The sequence below is a fragment of the Astatotilapia calliptera genome, chromosome 3 (genome assembly GCF_964374335.1).
Source record: "Astatotilapia calliptera chromosome 3, fAstCal68.1, whole genome shotgun sequence".
NCBI classification, from domain to species: Eukaryota; Metazoa; Chordata; class Actinopteri; order Cichliformes; family Cichlidae; genus Astatotilapia; species Astatotilapia calliptera.
In genome coordinates this window covers 63,279,053-63,298,562 of record NC_137424.1, presented here as the reverse complement: position 1 = coordinate 63,298,562, position 19,510 = coordinate 63,279,053, and the positions used below count along the sequence as shown (strand labels likewise).

Here is a 19,510-nt window from a genome sequence, read left to right as displayed (position 1 = left end):
TTTCTATCATGTTTAGTGATATGAATCTCAATATGGAAAGAGGGAAGTAATTAAGTAAATGCAATTACATTTATAATGTGTGCATTTAAAGAAATGTGTGTGTAAAATACAGGATGTCCAAAAGTGCATTTTATGTCAGAGAAAAAAATTTTAAACTTCATTTTGTCAGCCAAATATCACAAAACAATATGAAACTGAAAGACATACAGACCATATGTAACTTAGTTGTTGGAAGTAAGAAAAAGAAAATGCATCACTGTTTCAGTGATGCACAGTCTAAAAATGTGGAAATTATAATTCTTATTATTAAGAGTTTTGTTTTCCAAGGTTAATGTCATGAATGTGTGCAGGCAGGCAGGAAGAGAGGACCTAAAATGCAGGACTCACGGAGGCAGAAGTAACTCAAAATGCTCAGCTTTACTGCTGGAAAGAAACCGAACAAAAAAATACAACAACTAACTAAACTGGGAACACAGAACAAAGTAAACAGGCTGGCAAACAGAACACACATTGAAAGTGAGGGTATGATGGAACAACCAGCAGGGGAAGATGCAGACACTAAATAATACAAGAGGTGAACAGAGCAATGAGGAAACAGCTGGAAGACACAGCTGACGCTGATTACACTGACGAGATAGGGAGAGCACATAGCTGAATGCACTAACATAAGGCACAGACCTACAAAGTAAAACAGGAAGTACACGACAGACACAGAGACCCAGACGTGACACAGAAGTAAACAGACACAGACTCACGAGCAGACATAATGACATCATAGACAGACAGAGGGAACACAGAGAAGAGAGACCAGGACAGGCACAGAACAGAAACCTAACAGATGTCAAATCTTAATGGAGAACACAATCAGAATAAACAAGATCATAATAAAAAAACACAAAACCCTGAGTCACCACACTCAGTCTCTGAAGTCATGCACTACTTTGATGTACTGAGACTGTACCTGGTTCCACTAAAGTAAAACCCACAGGGTACTTTTTTTAGACTGCTTATACTGAAAAAATGACATTCCTGCAAAGCATGATGGGACAGAAACATTTGTGTGCACATGCTTAAGAAGAAAAGTGAAGAAGTCAGGATGTGTGAATGATTTCATCCATCCATTCGCTTCCACTTCTCCTTTTCAGGGTCGCGGGGGGAGCTGGAGCCTATCCCAGCTGTCATAGGGCGAGAGGCGGGGTACACCCTGGACAGTTCGCCAGTCTGTTGCAGGGCCAACACACAGGGACAGACAACCATTCGCACTCACATTCACACCTAGTAATAATAATAATAATAATAATGGATTGCATTTATGTAGCACTTTTCAGGGCCCTCAAAGCTTTACAATACCATTATTCATTCACTCTCACATTCACACACTGGTGAAGGCAGCTACAGTTGTAGCCACAGCTGCCCTGGGGCAGACTGACAGACTGGCAATTTGGATTTTCCAATTAACCTATCCCCACAAGCTCCATGTCTTTGGACGGCGGGAGGAGACCCCGGCCTGATGTTGGAACTGAACTCAGGACCTTCTTGTTGTGCAGCAACAGTGCTAATGACCGTGCCACCGTGCTGCCGTGAATGATTTCAGTGAGCATAAAATAATCGGTTTACTGTTCTGAAACCGGAAATTTTAAAATTTTAGAGCATGTTGTATCTCAACAGGTTGTACTTACTTCAATTCAATCTTATTTATATAGCACCAAATGACAACAAAAGTTGCCTCAGGATGCTTTATATTGTACAGTAGAAGTACAGTACTTCAAACTTAATGTTTGATTATAATGTTTTATGAACATGAGTGCAACTCTGCTTTCTTCTGGATTTGCACCTATAACAAAATAAAGCCAGTTTGTGCTAGAAGAATTTTATTATCCATTCATAAACAAAGTGGCTTTAACTCAAAATATGTGTTTGAGGTAGAAATAAAACAGCAACATCATGCTGTTCAGTTGACGACCACAGAGCATCACAGAGTGAAGAAGCTTCTCCTATGCTGCCATCTAGTGTTTACCACTGACATTGCTGCAGATGATGAGGAGAATTACCGAAATTGTTCAGCACAACAGGAAAATGCCACATTATCTGCAGACTTCTCTTTAAGCACTCATGACACAATCGCCACCACCTGTAGCTCACCTGCCTCCCGGTACCACCCCCATGAGCTCACCGCTCCACCCCTCCCCTGCAGCTACGCCAGGGACCACACCTCCGCCACACCCTTTTAGCAGTGTTAAAATAATTGGTAGGTGTCAAAGTACCATTCAAATGAATACCATAATCCAAGGTTTCCTAGAAGGACGTTATGATGTTATTCCAGGTATCTAAGTAACTCATTGAACTGCTTTCAGTGTTGTAGATCAACGGGGTGTAGTGGAAACAAAAGATAATGTGAACAAGATTTAGTTCAGGTTTAGCAGCTGGGAAAGAGAACAAAACTTCCTTCCGTGGACTCTTGTTGAGCCGCAAATCTTAAAATTTGTTCAAACTTTGCTCAGGTTAGAAGGAGTTGATTTCTGTGTCCAGATGCCAATTAAAATCTAAAACTCAAAGATCACAGGAGAAGAGCAGAGTTCTTTGCCACTTGGTTTATTGAACGGTCAAGTCCTGTCACGGTCCAGCAGATCTGCCAGAGAAAAATTCTGCTATTGTGTTTTCTCTCTTTCCCCTCTCCCCCTCTCACTCTCCCTCTGTCGCCTGGGCGGAGTTCAATGTGGGCTCCCGCCTATGGCCTACATACCTGGGAGATGAGTAACACCTGCGTCTTATCAAGCGGCTTCTACGTAAGGGAAGAAGCGAGACAGCTCTTCACTGGATCGTTGCTTGGCCTGTGTCAGTGAAATCCTGGCTAGGACACTGCTAATCTAGTTCCCTTGGTTTTTCTGCTTGTGTTAACATGTTGTTTCCTTGTGTACAGACACCCTAGATCTGCCCTTGTTCCTTACAGAGATTGTGGTGCGAGTGAGGAGTGAAAGACTGATGAGACACCGGAACAGACAGATGAGGAGTAAGGGTGTTCCCCTGCTTTCCCCTGTGGATTCCCTGGAGCCCTGATCCCTGCACCCTTGTATATAGCACTTTGTCACTGTCGCACATTTCACCTGGTGTTTGTGAATAACTCCTCTGTTCTTCCTTTGAACAAACAAGTCCTGCGTTTGAGTCCTTCCTGTTACCGTAACAACAACAAAAACATAGGAAAAGCAAAAAAGCTCCCCTATGGTGCTCACCGTGAGACATGCAGATCAAAAACCAACACAAACAGACAAATAACAAAATCCATCCGGGGTGCATCTGACCCATCTTTGTTAGTGTCAGTGACCCCTGCTTCTGCTGGTGGGTATTTTTCCATTGTAATATGTAATATTAATTACATATTAATATGTAATATGTTTTCAATACTTTTCCCCAATCAGCTGTCAATTTGCACAAAACTACAAATATCAAACATATTGCAAAGAGAAAACAATTAATCCTTCTGACAGCTTTGTCAGGTTAGCAGCCAGTGATGAGTGGTGACGCTTCACATTTGATAAATATTGTCATGCTATTTATCAGGCTCACCATCCATCCAGCTCACCGTCTGCTCAGACACAAAAGCTGTACGTACAGTCTAAGACACAACAGAGTGGACAGCATCATCACACACAGAACGAGGTTTTTCAACAGCTCTTCACCGCAACTGTCAGACTGATGGCAAAACAAAACAAAAAACCACTGAAAACCTAAAGTAACACAGCACTACCTCACCCACTTCGAATGTACAACAGGAAGGATAAAGGATATTCTAAAGGATAGAAAAGAAAAACTGCTATTGTTCGTAATACATACCAATACTAACGTCACAGGGCAGTTATGGGAAGTTCTCCAACAGGCATGGGAAAAACTTTCCAAGGAATATTTAGATTTTTTTGTAGAAAGAATGATACAGGTGTTTTCAGGTGTTATTGCTACCAAATGTGGCTACTTCGATGATACATTTCTGTCTATAATTTGGTTTTTAACTCCAATTGCTTATTTGTACTATATTTTCATTTAAGAGTGCAACGAGACAGTAAACTGGATCTTTTTCAATTTAAAAATGAAAAATTAGGGAACAGTATTGTGTATAGTTTTTCTGTACTCACTCAGTGTCATCATGCAGAACATCAAACATCACATGGGAAGAATGTAATCCTGTTTTACACACAGTAGAGTTAATCAGTCACCACACTACACTATCCAAAAGCAGCTTCCCTGTGATCTTCATGAAACATACATGTCTGGTGAAGTCACGTGACTGATTTTTGTTATTGTGAATGGATGAAAATGAATGATCAAGCGTTAATAGAGATAACATGACACAATACAGTTTTAACCTCAGCCCTGAGATTCATTTTAAATGAAAAAATTAAAATATTTTCTCTTTTAAATTATAGCAGGTAGCCGGCTTTGCAAAGTGACATAACGACCATCTTGTGGAGGAAATGATGATTCCTTATTGTCTGGTTGTTTACGTCTAACTAAAACACTTTGTGGGTTAGTGGTTAACATCTTAAAGTTTGAAATATGATATAATTGCTAGAAAACATTTATTCTTTTTGAAAATGTAGAATTTATACATCGACAAACATTTGACATACTTGCTGTTCGTAGCATTTTCAGTGGGAGAAAGCTCCAGCCGATCCAGGAGAGAAGGACAACTGCTGACTAAGTGAAAACCTGTAGTGATCCCATATGTGTCAGGAGTACCGGAACAGCTGAGACACATTTTTCTAAACACCGTGTCTCTGTGGCTTTTAAACCCCAAAGCACACTGCGCCAAAATCCTGGACAGGGAGGAATGCTGGTTTGAGCGCAGAGTCAAGGAGGCCATTTACATGAAAAGGGAAAGACCATCTCTGAATCGAGGAGGGTTCCTAAGGGTACATCGCCATCTTGCAATGCTGTGATTGCAGCCATTCCCCAACTCTCTGTGAATGGTACTCATGGCCATTGGTCAGTGGTTGTTGTTCAATGGTCATGAGAATTTGTTTAATTATGATTAAGGAACTGACCTCCCAGCCCATTGTTCCTTCAGTGGGCTGGTTTCAGTCATTATGCAAATGTACTGTTTATAAGATTTGGGGAAACCTGCAGTCAGCTGAGACCGAAGAAGTCACTTGGATGAGTGACGAAACGTTTCTCCCACAAAACGCTACGTCTAGATCAACAGATTCAACTTTTGGAGATTTACTTACCTGGATGATTGAGCATGCATAAGACATTTGGCATACTTACAAATTTGTTAAAATAAAAAATTACATTTTATTTTCCATATATGACTTTCTATCATATTTTCTATCATATTTCCTACATCTGGCTTTTTTTCAAATTGATTAAAAATGTATTTTGCAATTTATTTAGATTTTTCAAGGAAAAAAAATACAACGGATGACATGTCTTAAAAACTCAAAACAAAGAAACGGTTTGTATCAAAAATGACACAAAGGGGTTAATGCATTAGCTTTGCAAGAACAAGAACTTTATTAATAAAATATATGTGGGGTATTTTGTGGCAATATATTTATACACCTTTTTCTCATACTGTACATATACTGAAAGCAAAAGTCATGTTACATACATTTATTTTAGAATTATATTCCCCCAACTTCAATATTTCATATAAGACAAGTCTTGTGTTGACAACATTATTCAGAAACACCATTTTTACCATAAATGAACATTGTGTTGATGGCTTATGACATTATAGCTTAATGTTTAAGCTAGAGTTGTCACATTGTGTTGCCACAGAGGCCACAGTGAATATATTTTTAAAAATTGCAACAGCACTCTCATACCTGCAATGCGGTTTATGGTTCAATTTTTACACACTGCTACATTTTAAATTAGAAGTGATGATGTGAGGTTGGTTGAGGTCATTTTTATTTCATGCAAACTGACAACGTTTCATCAATTATAAATTAACACAATCACTCTTTATATTAAAGTAAGTAGCCTGTACAACGTAAAACATTAAAATTATGTTAATAACCTGATAAATATTCATTGCTTTCTCTTTTCACAGTTCTTTTCCATAGCTCTCATAGCTTCAATAACATTAAAACTGGAGACTAATATATCCTTCATTTGTGACTTTGGATTGTACAGTAGAAGTGATCCAAATCCTTTTCTTCCTCTGGTACCTGCACAAACTGTTTCCAGTCAGCTGGCTACTGCCGATTCAGTTTTAAATACAAATTACATTTCAAAATACACATTTGTTATTTTAAATGAAAGCTGAATCATTCTGGGAATTACACTTGCAACAACAAATAATTTATAAATGGTAAATGGCTTCACTAGTCCCTAAGGACCCCAAAGCGCTTTGCATATCCAGTCATCCACCCATTCACACACACATTCACACACTGGTGATGGCAAGCTACATTGTAGCCACAGCCACCCTGGGGCGCACTGACAGAGGCGAGGCTGCCGGACACTGGCGCCACCGGGCCCTCTGACCACCATCAGTAGGCAACGGGTGAAGTGTCTTGCCCAAGGAAACAACGACCGAGACTGTCCAAGCCGGGGATCAAACCGGTAACCTTCCGATTACAAGGCGAACTCCCAACTCTTGAGCCACGATTGCCCCATAATAAATGCGGCGTTATAAGTTGTTGCCCTTCTAAATAATTTACTGTAATAAGTTTTGTTCATTTATGAAATGCAATTATGAAAAACATAATGTATCAAATTTAAAACAGTTATGTGTCCTGTTTGCTACTGTTGGTTTATATATTTTAAATATCCCACTCACGTGCAAACACACTGCTTGAGCTGTCAAGTAGCTGACCATGTGACCACCAGTTAAAAATAAATCTGAGGTGCACAATGCCACATAGCATTTTCATTATGCAAGTGTGGTTATTGTCAGAGATGTTAAAAAGGAAGCTGGTTACGTGTGTCTTTCTGTCTGTGAGAACATCTTCAGCTGCTGAAACACAGTGTAACAATGACTAAATAATGACAAGACTTTCGAAAATGCTCCAAAACCTCAGATATATTTAAGTCTTACTCACTAATTTCTGTCTGTAGCACTTAAGTGATGGACTCTTCAACACATTTTCTTTTTCTTTGATTATTATTATTATTTTTATTCCACTAGCCTTTTAAGCAGCTAGGGATGTTATATTTTCAATATGTTCACATTTTAGGCAAAATACATACATAGAAAATACATTTCATCATTGTTGGTTTTGTGATCAGGGTAATATGTCTGTGAAGGTTCTCAGGCATCCTTCACAGACATATTACCTGGGCAGGGTAATCATCACCTGATGAAAATTGTTTTCTCAGCTTCACTAGCACGCATGAAAAACAATCTCAAAGTGCAGAGTGTGTAAAAAAAAAAAAAAAAAAAGCATTTGTAACATTATGTGTTATGTAAATATTTTGTAAGTATTATGAGGTTACTGTGTTGCATACCAATCAATATGTAATGTTTCTGCTCCTAGAACTTCTTCGGTAATTTCATGACAGCAACATGTAATATTTATTCACAACCCCAACTATAAAAATTATATTATGACATTATCATTTTAAGTAGTAACCACCTAAGAACAGACTAAAATTACAGACTGAAAACATTGTAGCATGGGCATGTATTAATTAGTTTTCAGAATATGCTAAAGAGATGTGTAAGTCTGCATTTCCCCTCTGGATTGAGACAGAGGGGAAAGGACAGGAAAACTAGTGCTTATTATTATTATTTGTTTTAAAAGGTAAAAGAAAGTTCCGTAATGACAAACCACGTAGTCTTAAATTGTTGATAAAACGTATCTCCAACAGCTAGACAGCTCTTTAGTGATTTTTTTTTTTTTGTCTTTGAGATGTTACATTTTTCAAGCCCTTCACCAGACTTGGAAACTATGGGGCTCTAGCTTTAGCTTCCTTTTGTAGCTCTATTTTAGTCCAAAAATAAGTGCAATAGTGGCCAAACCTTTCAAGTTATCTTGAGATAATATTTAACCTATTATATTTTTGTTAGAAATACATAAATATACATTTTTAACTACTTTCTATGTGTTTGAGTCACTGAATTCAGCTACTGCAACCATCATCTACAGCACATTAATCACTGTAAGGATTAAAGATGACAGCTTTTTAAATTATATTTTCCTCATCATAAGTCCTGTATTTATCACTGAGCATTTACAAATTCCACAATGAATTCAAGAATGAAATAAAGCTGTGTTGCTTGTAAGAACTTCCTGTGTTTCTGACTAACTCACCAACAGGTTTTGGTCTTCCTGAGAGAGAGAAGGGTGGTCTGTGTTTAAAAAAAACATCTATTTTGTAAAGTATATAATCTGGCAACACTGCCTAGTAAGTTTCTTCTTTATATAGTGTTTTACTAATATACTATTAATAATACTAGTTGTATACTGTAAGTTTACTATGTAAGTTTTGACAGTGGTAGCTACATGATGTGAATCAACACTTAGTCTGCTAAACTAGTTGTTACTCTACAAAAGGTAAAAGGCAAAATGTATTTTTTTTCTGTTGTCATTTAAATCTGTCACTGGTGGTTACTTTGGTTAGCCATAGGTGTATGTGTGACCATGCATACAGCCGAGGCCAACGCCATAGCATATGTCCGTATCATGATGGGCGCAACATTTGACTGAATTCTTATCGAAGTAGAGGTGTGTTTCCCCTAGACTGTGTTCGGTGAGTTAACTAAGCACTGAGTTCTAAATAGGTGAATCGCAAGTTCCGGGTCCAAACTACTCTGCATTTATTAAGGCTGTTGTGTTTTTAAATTGTTTTAATGCTTTATATCTTGTTCTATGTAATCTGAACAAGCCCCTAAAACAGTCAGTGATCACTGTCAGCCTCTCTCTTTTATCGAGTGGAAAAAAGTTAGCATTCATCCTCCAGATTCACTGTGTTTATGTTAACATATAACATATGCTAACATAGCTGTGTAGCTAGCCACCACAGAGCACATCATTATATACAAGCTAGCCCAACTTCAGTAACCCTACAAACATCACTGTTGTTCAATTGTCTGTCTTCATTTATGTCGTTAGTGAAAGCAGAGCTGTACGTTTTAATTTTTGCTGTGGATGTTAAGCTGTGGATTTTTGGCTTCACACGTGGTTCGTGCACGTCGAAGCTCAGTTTGCGCTTCATGCCGTTTCAGCCGCCGACACGAAATACCATCATGCAGTGGCCTCACTGGATCTGCTGTCCACCCACCGTGTGATGACTCTCCTCCGGGATCCCCCCACCCAAGGGAAATAGACCGCTTTCATAAATAAAGAAAATTGAATTGAATTGAAAAAGCCAGCCCAAGGGTAATGTCTCTTAATTACAAACCTGTGCCGTGAAACAAATGTGAATTAGACTGTAGTTTCAGTTGTGCCTCTTCTTATGTTTTATTATGCATTCATACATGAGTGTAGTTTTGAGAGTTCATAATACATATAAGACTTTGGACTGTTGCGTTGTTGAACATTAAAATATTTTGTCATTTCCTTGATTCTGTAATATTTACCAAGTTGATAAGTTAAAGTTTAACATAATAAGCAGATTTGCAAAAAACAATTGCATTTTAGAAGGGCATGGCTTAAAATTATTGTAATTTGGAAGACTTTATATATTTATTGACCACTTTATTTAATATGCCTTTACAAATCTTTATAATGGTTCTCAAAGTCGGTAATCAGGCCCCACTGCTCTGCTTGTTTCCCAGCTATTAATACACTACACTCTGTTGATTGCCTGGTGTGTTCAGTCTTGCAGAATTAGAAGACTCCATTGTAGAGTAAGGAAAACAGTGAATTGGTATGTTTTAGCTTCTGATTCACTAAATGTGCCTTGTCGAGGTAATGAACATGCTACATTTTCTTTTGTTACTGACGTTGTTTGTGGAGGGATTGTAATGAAATACATTATTGTTTTGCCCACTCATTCATAATTCAATGGCTGCTGTAATGTTTGATTTATGTTCTATGACACAGAAGTGCATTACTTGGAAAATGTCTTGCATTGTTTTTTTTTTCTTATTTTTGCAGAAAAGTTACTCAATATTACCAGAAAATCTAAATTAACATTAGGTTGCTTAAACGTAACTATGCTTTTAGATCTCAAAGTAAATAATACTGGTTGGTTTAACCAGCTGAGTTAGCCAAAGCTGAAAAATAATAGCTGGATTTACTTAATAATATACAACGCTTATTACTTAAAAGCTGATTGTAAATTGTTGCAACAAATTTTTAAAATTGAGCTGACAAAACATTTTTTAGAGTGTGAGATGATATAATAATCATGTATACAATAATTAAAACAAAATTTAAACATAACTATGTAGCCTGTGTTAACTTTTATCCTTTTGATCCACTGAGTTATGAAAAACAGATACATATATAAATGATTATTGCTTTACTAATGCACTTACCTAACAATATTTCCATTTATTCACTGTAAAATTTAATTAGTTCCCAGAACTACAAAAAACAAAAAAACAAAACTATGCAAACTCATTGCCTCAAACAAAATTGAGTAACGCTTACTTGAGATGACAGTTAGGCAACTTTTTCTTTGCAAGTATGCAGTATTAAGAATAACTTGATGTTTCAGACTGGTCAATACTAATTGTTTACCCACTGACAAACACTCAAAGTTCTACTAAATTAGAAACAATTTGTGATTCAAAAAGAATAATTAACAACACTTCTTGTAATTGTGTTAAAATCAGTCCAACTTTCATTTTCAAATGCAAAAAAGTATATCAGCCAACATACTGGACACTGTTCTGCTGAACAACAAAAAATTATATTGTTACAATCTTACAGTGAAACAAAGTCTCATATTTAATTATTCTGAAACTAAGCTTAGGCTTTACACAACTTTGTTTTGCAAGTTACATTACTTACATAATCAAAATAAAATATACTTATTGTTCTGTCACAAGTGCAGTCTCTGGTTTAAACAAGACATTTGTTTTGCATTCAAACACAGAAGCTGGTATGTTGTAATATTTTAAGGATGGATTGTTTCCAGTCCTGGTATTAATGCTAGAACGACTGTCATGGGTTTAGGTGATCCAAATGTAAGCGCAGAAGAAAGTCTTTAACTTCCCTTAAGTACAGTGGCACTGAATGTGAGTTGGAGATCCAATGAGCTGTAACCTGCAGGTGACCATTTTCACTTACCACACCATCTGTGATGGAGGACTCATCTCTCCTGGTGCCCTGCAAGCAAACAATCATATTGTGGCGTGTTGGGGGAGCAGCTAGTTATTTCCCATCATGCCTTGGGACATGTTCTTGTTTTACTGTTTACTGTTACATGACTTTTAACTGTTCTCTTAACTGTTCTGCTTATACTGCGTTACAAAGTCACTGACAGTTAATCATAATGAATACAAAGTTTTATTTGGCTATCTGTCGTTCAGTCAGTGTTTTCTTCTGCTTATACATGATCTCTGAAAAAGAAATTAATAGAATGAAATGGAGGGTGTCCCAGGGATCCCAGGGTCTATGATGTCTTTCAGGCTGCCCCGAACTGATTCTGGTAAGCCATCAGGAAGGGAAAGTGGTGCTAAACCCACATGTGTATAGTGCAGGTGGAGTGCTGCTGATGCTCAACTAAGGATATTGTCAGGGGGTGGGAGGAATACTTGAGGCCCTCCTAAAGTTCAATGATCTGTCTTCTATAGAGCACAGTCTGGAGATAAGGTAGATGACTCATCCACTCTGGGTGAGGTCACACAGGCAGTACACAAATCCTTGATGGCAGAGCCTTTGGTCTGGATTAGACTCGCACAGTGTTCCTGAATGCTCTGTAGAGGCGTGTCAACCATGACAGCTCTACAACATCCAATGTTCCATGGAAATCGGTCGGTACCTCTGGATTGGCAGAGCAGGCCAGGCTGCTGGAAAAGAGAATTAGTCCATTAGTTGAATCTCAGATACAAGAGGAACAATGCAGTTTTCATCCCAATCGCAGAACATTGGACCAGCTCTTTACCCTCTAGAGGATATGTGAGTGTGCATGAAGGTTAGCCCAACTAGTCTACATATGCTTTGCGAACTTGGAGAAGCCATTCGACTGTGTCGCTTGTAGTTTTCTGTAGGAGGTGCTTCAGTCTGGGTTTTCTGGCCTGTTACAGTAAGAGACATTCGGTCCTTATAAAACCATTGCAAAAGCTTGGACCACATTCTCAGCAATAAGTTCAACTCATTCCCAGTGGGTGGTGGATTCCTCCGGGACTAGACCTTGTCAGTGATTCTGTGTATATTTTTAAGGACAGAATTTTGAGGCCTAGACAAATGGCAGAAGACTTCGACTTGGTTGGTCTCAGGATCTCGCATCTGATTTTTGCAGATACAGTGGTCCCTCTCTAAGACATGGCTCGCCTATCGTGGCTGTTTCGTGGATTTTTTTTTTTAGTGCAATTTTGCATGCCCTATTTTTTTATTTAATTTTTACAGCGCATTGTGTTCTGCGTCCTGATTGGCTGTAGACCATGGTCAATCAATCTCCTCTGTGCCGTGTCTCCTGTACAGAACAGAATGCGTGAAATTTACATAAAACTTCAATTGCTAGAAGTGTGACTCTGAAGTGCGCAACTGTATGTTGTAAGTTTTCTGCCCAACAAAAATAATATCGACGAAATTTTTTGCACAGTCAAAGGCACCTGTGGTAGCCCCAAAAGGCAGAGGAAGATGCTAACCATCGCACAAAAAGTTGGACTTCTGGGACACCGGATTATAAGGCGCATTAAGCGAAACAAAACAGATAAGTCAAATCTCACTCAACTCATTCTTCTTGCTTCCTTTACTTCCATACCATTGATTCTGCCACCTGGCTGTAGCTCAGGTGGCAGAGCAGGTCAGCCACTAATCAGAAGGTCGGTGGTTCGATCCCAGGCTGCCTCCTGGCTGCATGCCAAATATCCTTGGGCAAGATACTAACCCCATGTTTGCCTACTGGTGGTGGTCAGAGGGCCCGGTGGCGCCAGTGTCCGGCAGCCTCGCCTCTGTCAGTGTGCCCCAGGGCAGCCAGTGTGTGAATGTGTGTGTGAATGGGTGAATGACTGAATGTAGTGTGAAGCGCTTTGGGGTCCTTAGGGACTAGAAAAAGCGCTATACAAATGCAGGCCATTTACCATTCATTATGTTGAATTCTCTCGCAGCTGCTCTATTCCCATGTTCTGGACCTGAAAACAGGGTTTTGTCTTTGGTTTCATTCTGTAATACTGGACTTATTTTTCTACAGAGGTCTGAAATGTGAGTGTGTTTAAACAAGGGAGAAAAATTTCAATTGTCTGTCTGAGAAAAGTGTATGAAGTGTGTAGTGAGGGGTTTTACAGCTTATAGCCTTAAAATACAATAATAATTAAAATAATAATAATTAAAAAATAAAGCTTGCTACTTGGCCACGCAGATTTCACCTATCGCGGGTTATTTTTAAAACTCCCGCGATAAATGAGGGACCACTGTAATGTGGTTCTGTTGGCTTCATCATGTGGTCGTCTCCAGTTCATGCTGGAGTAGTTAGCAGCCAAGTGTGAAGCAGCGGGAATTATAATCAGACATCCAATGAGTTTAAGTATCTTTTGGTTCATGAGTGAGGGAAGAGGAGAGCGGGAGATTGGTAGACTGAGACAAATTGGTGCTGTGACTGCAGCTTTGTAGTGAAAAGAGAGCTGAGTGTAAAAGTGAAGCTCTCGATTTGCTGCTCACTCTACACCCCACCTTTGGTGATGAGTTCTGGGTAATGACCAAAAGAGCAAGATCACAGATACACGAGCTTTCATGGAAGGGTGGTTGGCTTCTTCCAAGTTAGGATAAGGACTTAAATCATCCAGGATTGGCTCAGAGTAGAGCCACTACTCCTTCATATTGAAAGGAGCCTGTTAAGTCTAATTGTTGAATGTTGCCATTGTGTTTCTTAAATTTGTATAGTCTTAGTTTAAGCAGTAGGATCAAAGCCATCTCTTTGATCCTGACCACCTCTCCAACCACTCTGTGCTGGGGGAGGTTTTATTGTAGATACATCCTATCTGAAAGATCTGTTTCTTTTGATGTAAGCTTCCTGGGTTTATGACCCTTTGGTCAGCAGGAGGTCTCAAACACACACACATTCTCACATAACACACACACACACACACACACACACACACACACACACACACACACACACACACACACACACACACACACATTCTCACATAACACACACACACACACACCCAGTGTATACATTTACATACAGTCCTTGTCTATGTAACCAAAGGGGGTTGCAGGGGGAGGTGTTTTGTAAACTATTGTTTGAAGTTTGTCAATAAAAGGCAGCGAGAGGAGGCCACCATTGTGGTCATTTCGACGTGCTGGTCACAGATGAGAGGCCTCCCTTGCGCAAGAAATCGATCGAACACTGTTGCTTTGTTTTTCTTTCATGGGAATAAGTCCTGGATACAGCGGGGTCTGAGTTTAGACCCAACAGAGCCAGTTCAAGTGGATGAGGCATCTGACAAGGATGCCTCTTGTGGAGGTGTCCTGACATGCCCCACCCAGAGGACGCTCTGGGGCAGAACCAGGAGAGACTGTATTATCTGTCACTGGTCTGAGAATGCCTTGGTGTTCCCATGATCAAGCTAGAGAAGGTGGCTTGGTAGAAGGAGGTCTGGGCTTCTCTGATTAGGCTGCTGCTCTTACAAAAAGTTTCCTAAATAAAGTGTAACAAAATAAAATAATCAGACATCTACAAAAACTCACATTAGCTTATATAACTTTTCAGTAGCATTTGTAGAAAAATGTTTTTCAAACAGTTAAGATCTGCATGCTGGTTCAAAATGTAAAAATAATTGTCTTTCTCTTCTTTAAGTTAATTAAGTTCTAAAGAGAAGTCAGTGACATACTGGAAACCTCCACTAGGGAACTGCCCTAGTGAATTATAGCTTTCAACCTCAAATTAAAAGTTGTGCCTTAATTTTTAATTTACCAGTTTATTGTTTCTACAAATTACACTTCATGATGTCTAGTCATAACGTATTAATTTTTTTATTAATTATTGTTTGTTTGTTTTTTGTGTGTTGATAATGTAATAACTAGAATTTAGATTGCATTGGCTTGATCTAGCATTCATATGTTTGATTTTGTTTTTTTAGATTTATACACAAATATATAAAATAATTCAGTTTTCCGTCTAATTTATTAACGATTTAGTTAGACAAACTGTCTCACACCAGAGAGCATTCAAGCAACATGTGAAAAAGCAAAGGTTCAAATGCAGTCTTCCATTTTATATATGCCATTATTTATAAAATGACCATCTTACATAATTAGTAAAGACTTTGCTAGCTTAGATGGTGTAACATTGTTGTTGAGGGATTCATGTTGTCATTTTTATCTGTGCATTTCTAGGTCTGATTCTAAAATGCTTATGAACACTTGTATTCTCTCAGAAGACACTCTCCGACAATCTTAAAAGGAACAAACATTAAAACATGTTCTACAAAACCATTTTCTGGTTTTCACATTAGAGCAGTCTGATCATCAGGATTAACAGAAACTATAACTGAGAGGAGATGTGATTTAATGTTTAGTTCTATGTACAGTGGTCCCTCGCTATAACGTGTTTCACCTCTCGCGGCCTTGCTGTTTCGCAAATTTTTTGTGTGCAATTTCCAACAAAAACTATGTCGATGAAACCTTTTGCACCCAAAAGGCAGAGGAAGATGCTGACCATTGCACAAAAAAGTTGGACTTCGGGAAAGACTAAAGGAAGGTCAAAGCCGCAGTATTTTTCGGACCATAAGGCACACCGAATTATAAGGTGCATTAAACGAACCAAAACAGTCAGATAAGTAAAACTGTACTCAACTCATTGTTCTTGCTTCCTCTACTTCTGTACCATTGATTCATTGATGTTGAATTCTCTGGCAGCTGCTCTATTCCCATGTTCTGGACCTGAAAACAGGGTTTGATCTTTGGTTTCATTCTATAATACTGGACTTATTTTTCTACAAAGGTTTGAACTTTGAGAGTTTTTAAACAAGAGGAAAAAGTGTGAAAATGTTCATGCCTTTGTAAGAAAAGTGTACAGCCTTACAACATCTATAATAATTGTAAAAAATAAAGTTGAATTGCATATGGTGTCTGTGGAGACAATGAAAAAAGTGTTAATCATTGTTGTTGGTTGGTTATGAACATTGACAATTATGAGGTAGATATCAATAAAGTTTTCCCTAAAGTAACTAATTAAGCAGTAAAACAGAAATTTTGTCAAAAAAAGTTAGTTGTGGATGTACTAGCACTGTGTCAAGGTTATTAACGAAGGATGTCTGTTATAACTGAACAGTTAAAATGTAAATGTAAAATTTATAAAACTTTATTTTTCTGTTTGAGTACCTCTAATGACAGTTTATGTTTCCAATATCGTGGCAGTCCCACCGACAGAAGACAAGTCACCAACAAACACATGAGACCAAGGGAGCGCAGCACAATAAGTCCGGTGGGTTGAGAAAGCCCATGTCCTTGAAATGAAATGTGATTCTTATTCAACAGTTGAATCAAATATATTTTCATTTACAATATTCTAAAGGTTACGTAAACCACATTAACAATTAAAACCAGCTAGGAAAAAACAACAGTCAATATCACATTAAAAAAATATGTTTTTCTTTACAAAATCTGACTTTAGAAAGCCTTGAGTCTCAAAATGCTACAGTTGTAGGTATTATCAGGTGTCTGATAATTAGTTTCAGCTAAAACAAAATTAAAACAAAAGTATCACAGGTATAGCGCACCTTTGATGTTAAGCCAGCTCTCTGGTGAGTCTCCAGTATCGACAATACTACATTTGTAGAGTCCTCCATCAGATTTGGATACAGTCGGAATCATTATGTTTCCTGATGAGCTGCTCCCAATGGAGATGCTATTTTTATAGAATTTTGCAGTGTAGTTGGAGGTTGAATCCTTTTTTCTACAATGCAAGGCCACATTTTCTCCCTCGATCACAGGATAGACAGGACTTTCCAGAATTACATGACCCTCTAAATTTAAATGGCAGGAAATACGACAGTTATTTTGTCTGTAAAAGTGTTTTCTGTTTAAATTATACATACATATATATACATACATATATATATATATGTGTGTGTGTGTGTGTTATTTTATTAAGGTTACGATGCATTTTCTGAAGAAAAATTATCACTTACTGCCAATGAAAACCTAGAATACAAATGGACTAAATAAGTTTTTTTATGTGCATACCAGTTACAGTGATGTTGACAGAGTTGCTTTTTTGTATTTCTCCATGTTCACACCAGTATTCTCCACTGTCTGTTGATGTATATGCATTAATAATATTGCAAGGTCCAGTGGGTGTTTTCCAGAATGAAGCACATCTTCTAACATCTCCTTTTGTCTTTTTCATCACTCTCCATCCAGTCAGCCCATTTAGCCCTTCACAGCTGATAGTGATAGGCTCTGTTTGAAAGAACTGCTGTCTGTTCGGAACAACTTGAGGAAAACCTGAATCTGAGACACAAAATCCAATAAAGACTCATTTTTCAATTTGAACAAAATAGTCTTAAACTTAAGGTTAATGCACATGTGCGCCTTCTTATTGTTGTTGTTTTTTACTTTTTCAGACAAAGACAAAAGTATACACATTAAGCATGTAAGCTTTCAAATGATAAACATTTATGCATATATATATTTACTGTTATGGTAAATATAGATATGCAACTGTTTCAGAGGTTTATGTAGTATCTCTATTTTTATCTAGAAAATAATAACTGCAGTAATTTACAATAATTTCAGATTGTTAACAGATATATTAAATCTATTACACACACTATTATACAAACATGCAGCCACACACCTAAAAATCCACACAAATTTTTTTTAAAAGAAACTTACAGTATGTTTGAGAATCACTGTATTCGACTACCATAACCAACAGAGTCAGAACATTCCTCACTGAAAAGATTGAGAATGACAGTTTTAATGTTTAACATGTTTTCATTTTTTCTCCATCAGTAGTAATAGGTCCTATGCATTTATTAGTGAGCAGTTACAAATGTGCAAAATGAATACATTGAAATATATGGGTGCATTTTGGATATATTAATTTCCCTTGTGTTCATTTTCTCTGTTGCTGACTCAATATCTTTTTTTTTTATAAACAGACAAGGTCAGTACTCACAGAGTCTGATGGTGGGAAATCTGACCTCCATGTTGCCTTGCTGCTGACTGTGTGAGTGTCAGACTGAACTGAAGATATATATTTTTTGTCAGAACTTCCTCTTCCTCTGTTTCTGTGGTGACTGAGGCCCAACAGGGTTCCACTTCAGTCACAAGTGGTAGCGTCTCTCTGCAGCCTACTATTTGTTTTAGCCCTTTCTCACACACACACACATACACACACACACACACACACACACACACACACACACACATATATATATATATATATATATATATATATATATATATATATATATATAAGAATATATATATATAAAAGAATATAAAAGAATAGACAGGAATATATAAGAATATAAAAGAATACATTTAAAAAAAGAAATGAAATCAATATTTATATCAATACACACACACACATATACATATATATATACATATATATATATACATATATATATATATATGTGTGTGTGTGTATTGATATAAATATTGATTTCATTTCTTTTTTTGTGGTGCCCAAATTTCTGCACCTGCCTGATTTTGTTGAAACAATTATTGGACACTTTCTGTAAATCCAATAAACTTCATTTCACTTCTCAAATATCACTGTGTGTGTGTCTCCTTTATCATATCAAAACTGACATTTTTTTTATTGTAACAACCAACGATTTATACAGGAAAATCATGATTATTAACAAGGTTGCCCAAACTTTTGCATCCCACTGTATATATATATATATGGTGCATGGAGGCCAAGATAAAGGTAGCATCAGAGCTATTGAAGCTGCAGAAAGTTGCACAAGTAAAGACTCACTTGAAGAGACACACCAGAGAGACAAAGGGCAGGAGAATAAACCAGCTGGTCTCCACAGAACCATCCAAGGTGTACTCTCAGTGGCAAGGGGGCAACATGAGGACAGCATCACCAAGGCTGGAGACGGCCTGGAAGAGCATATAGGAGAAGGATGCAACCCATAACAGCAATGTTCAGTAGCTAGGATGGCTTTTCTATGAAGATGAATAGTAGATGAATACAACACTGAAATCACAGACAAGTTCAGTGAGTTACTTAGATCCCTGGAATAACATCATAACATTCTTGTGACATCTACCAATTATGTGAACACGGCAGACTATGCACAAGGCATTGCCAACCATGCAAGAGATTTCCCCCATATCATATTGCAAAACTGCTTGATGAAGCACAACAAAGCACCGAAGGTGTTCACCGACCCTTCAAGCACTGCAGAAATCCACTGTGGAAAACACTTAATGCACTGAAGCCCCACTGCGTAATGCACAGAACCCAAATGATCCTGATAACT

At 37.8% G+C, this 19,510-nt stretch overlaps 1 protein-coding gene across 1 annotated transcript; it reads right to left on the bottom strand.

Moving 5' to 3' along the window:
* Positions 1-11,380: 11,380 nt before the first annotated feature.
* On the bottom strand, positions 11,381-18,357 carry LOC113015511 (Fc receptor-like protein 5). The gene is made up of 7 exons (XM_080293515.1): positions 18,187-18,357; positions 17,901-17,960; positions 17,250-17,516; positions 16,784-17,029; positions 16,386-16,510; positions 15,859-15,944; positions 11,381-11,902 (listed from the first exon to the last, which is right to left on the bottom strand). The coding sequence occupies exons 1-7, from the start codon at positions 18,215-18,217 to the stop codon at positions 11,782-11,784; spliced, it is 936 nt and encodes a 311-aa protein (XP_080149641.1). The 5' UTR covers positions 18,218-18,357; the 3' UTR covers positions 11,381-11,781.
* Positions 18,358-19,510: the final 1,153 nt, after the last annotated feature.

Bases quoted from the DNA above. Each gene is read 5' to 3' on its own strand.
- LOC113015511 (XM_080293515.1), bottom strand. From the start codon at position 18,217: ATGGAGGTCAGATTTCCCACCATCAGACTCT. The intron at 17,961-18,186 runs GTGAGTACTGAC...CAATCTTTTCAG, and splicing joins ATTTCCCACCATCAGACTCT to TGAGGAATGTTCTGACTCTG. The intron at 15,945-16,385 runs GTACTCAAACAG...CCCTGTTTTCAG, and splicing joins AACATAAACTGTCATTAGAG to GTCCAGAACATGGGAATAGA.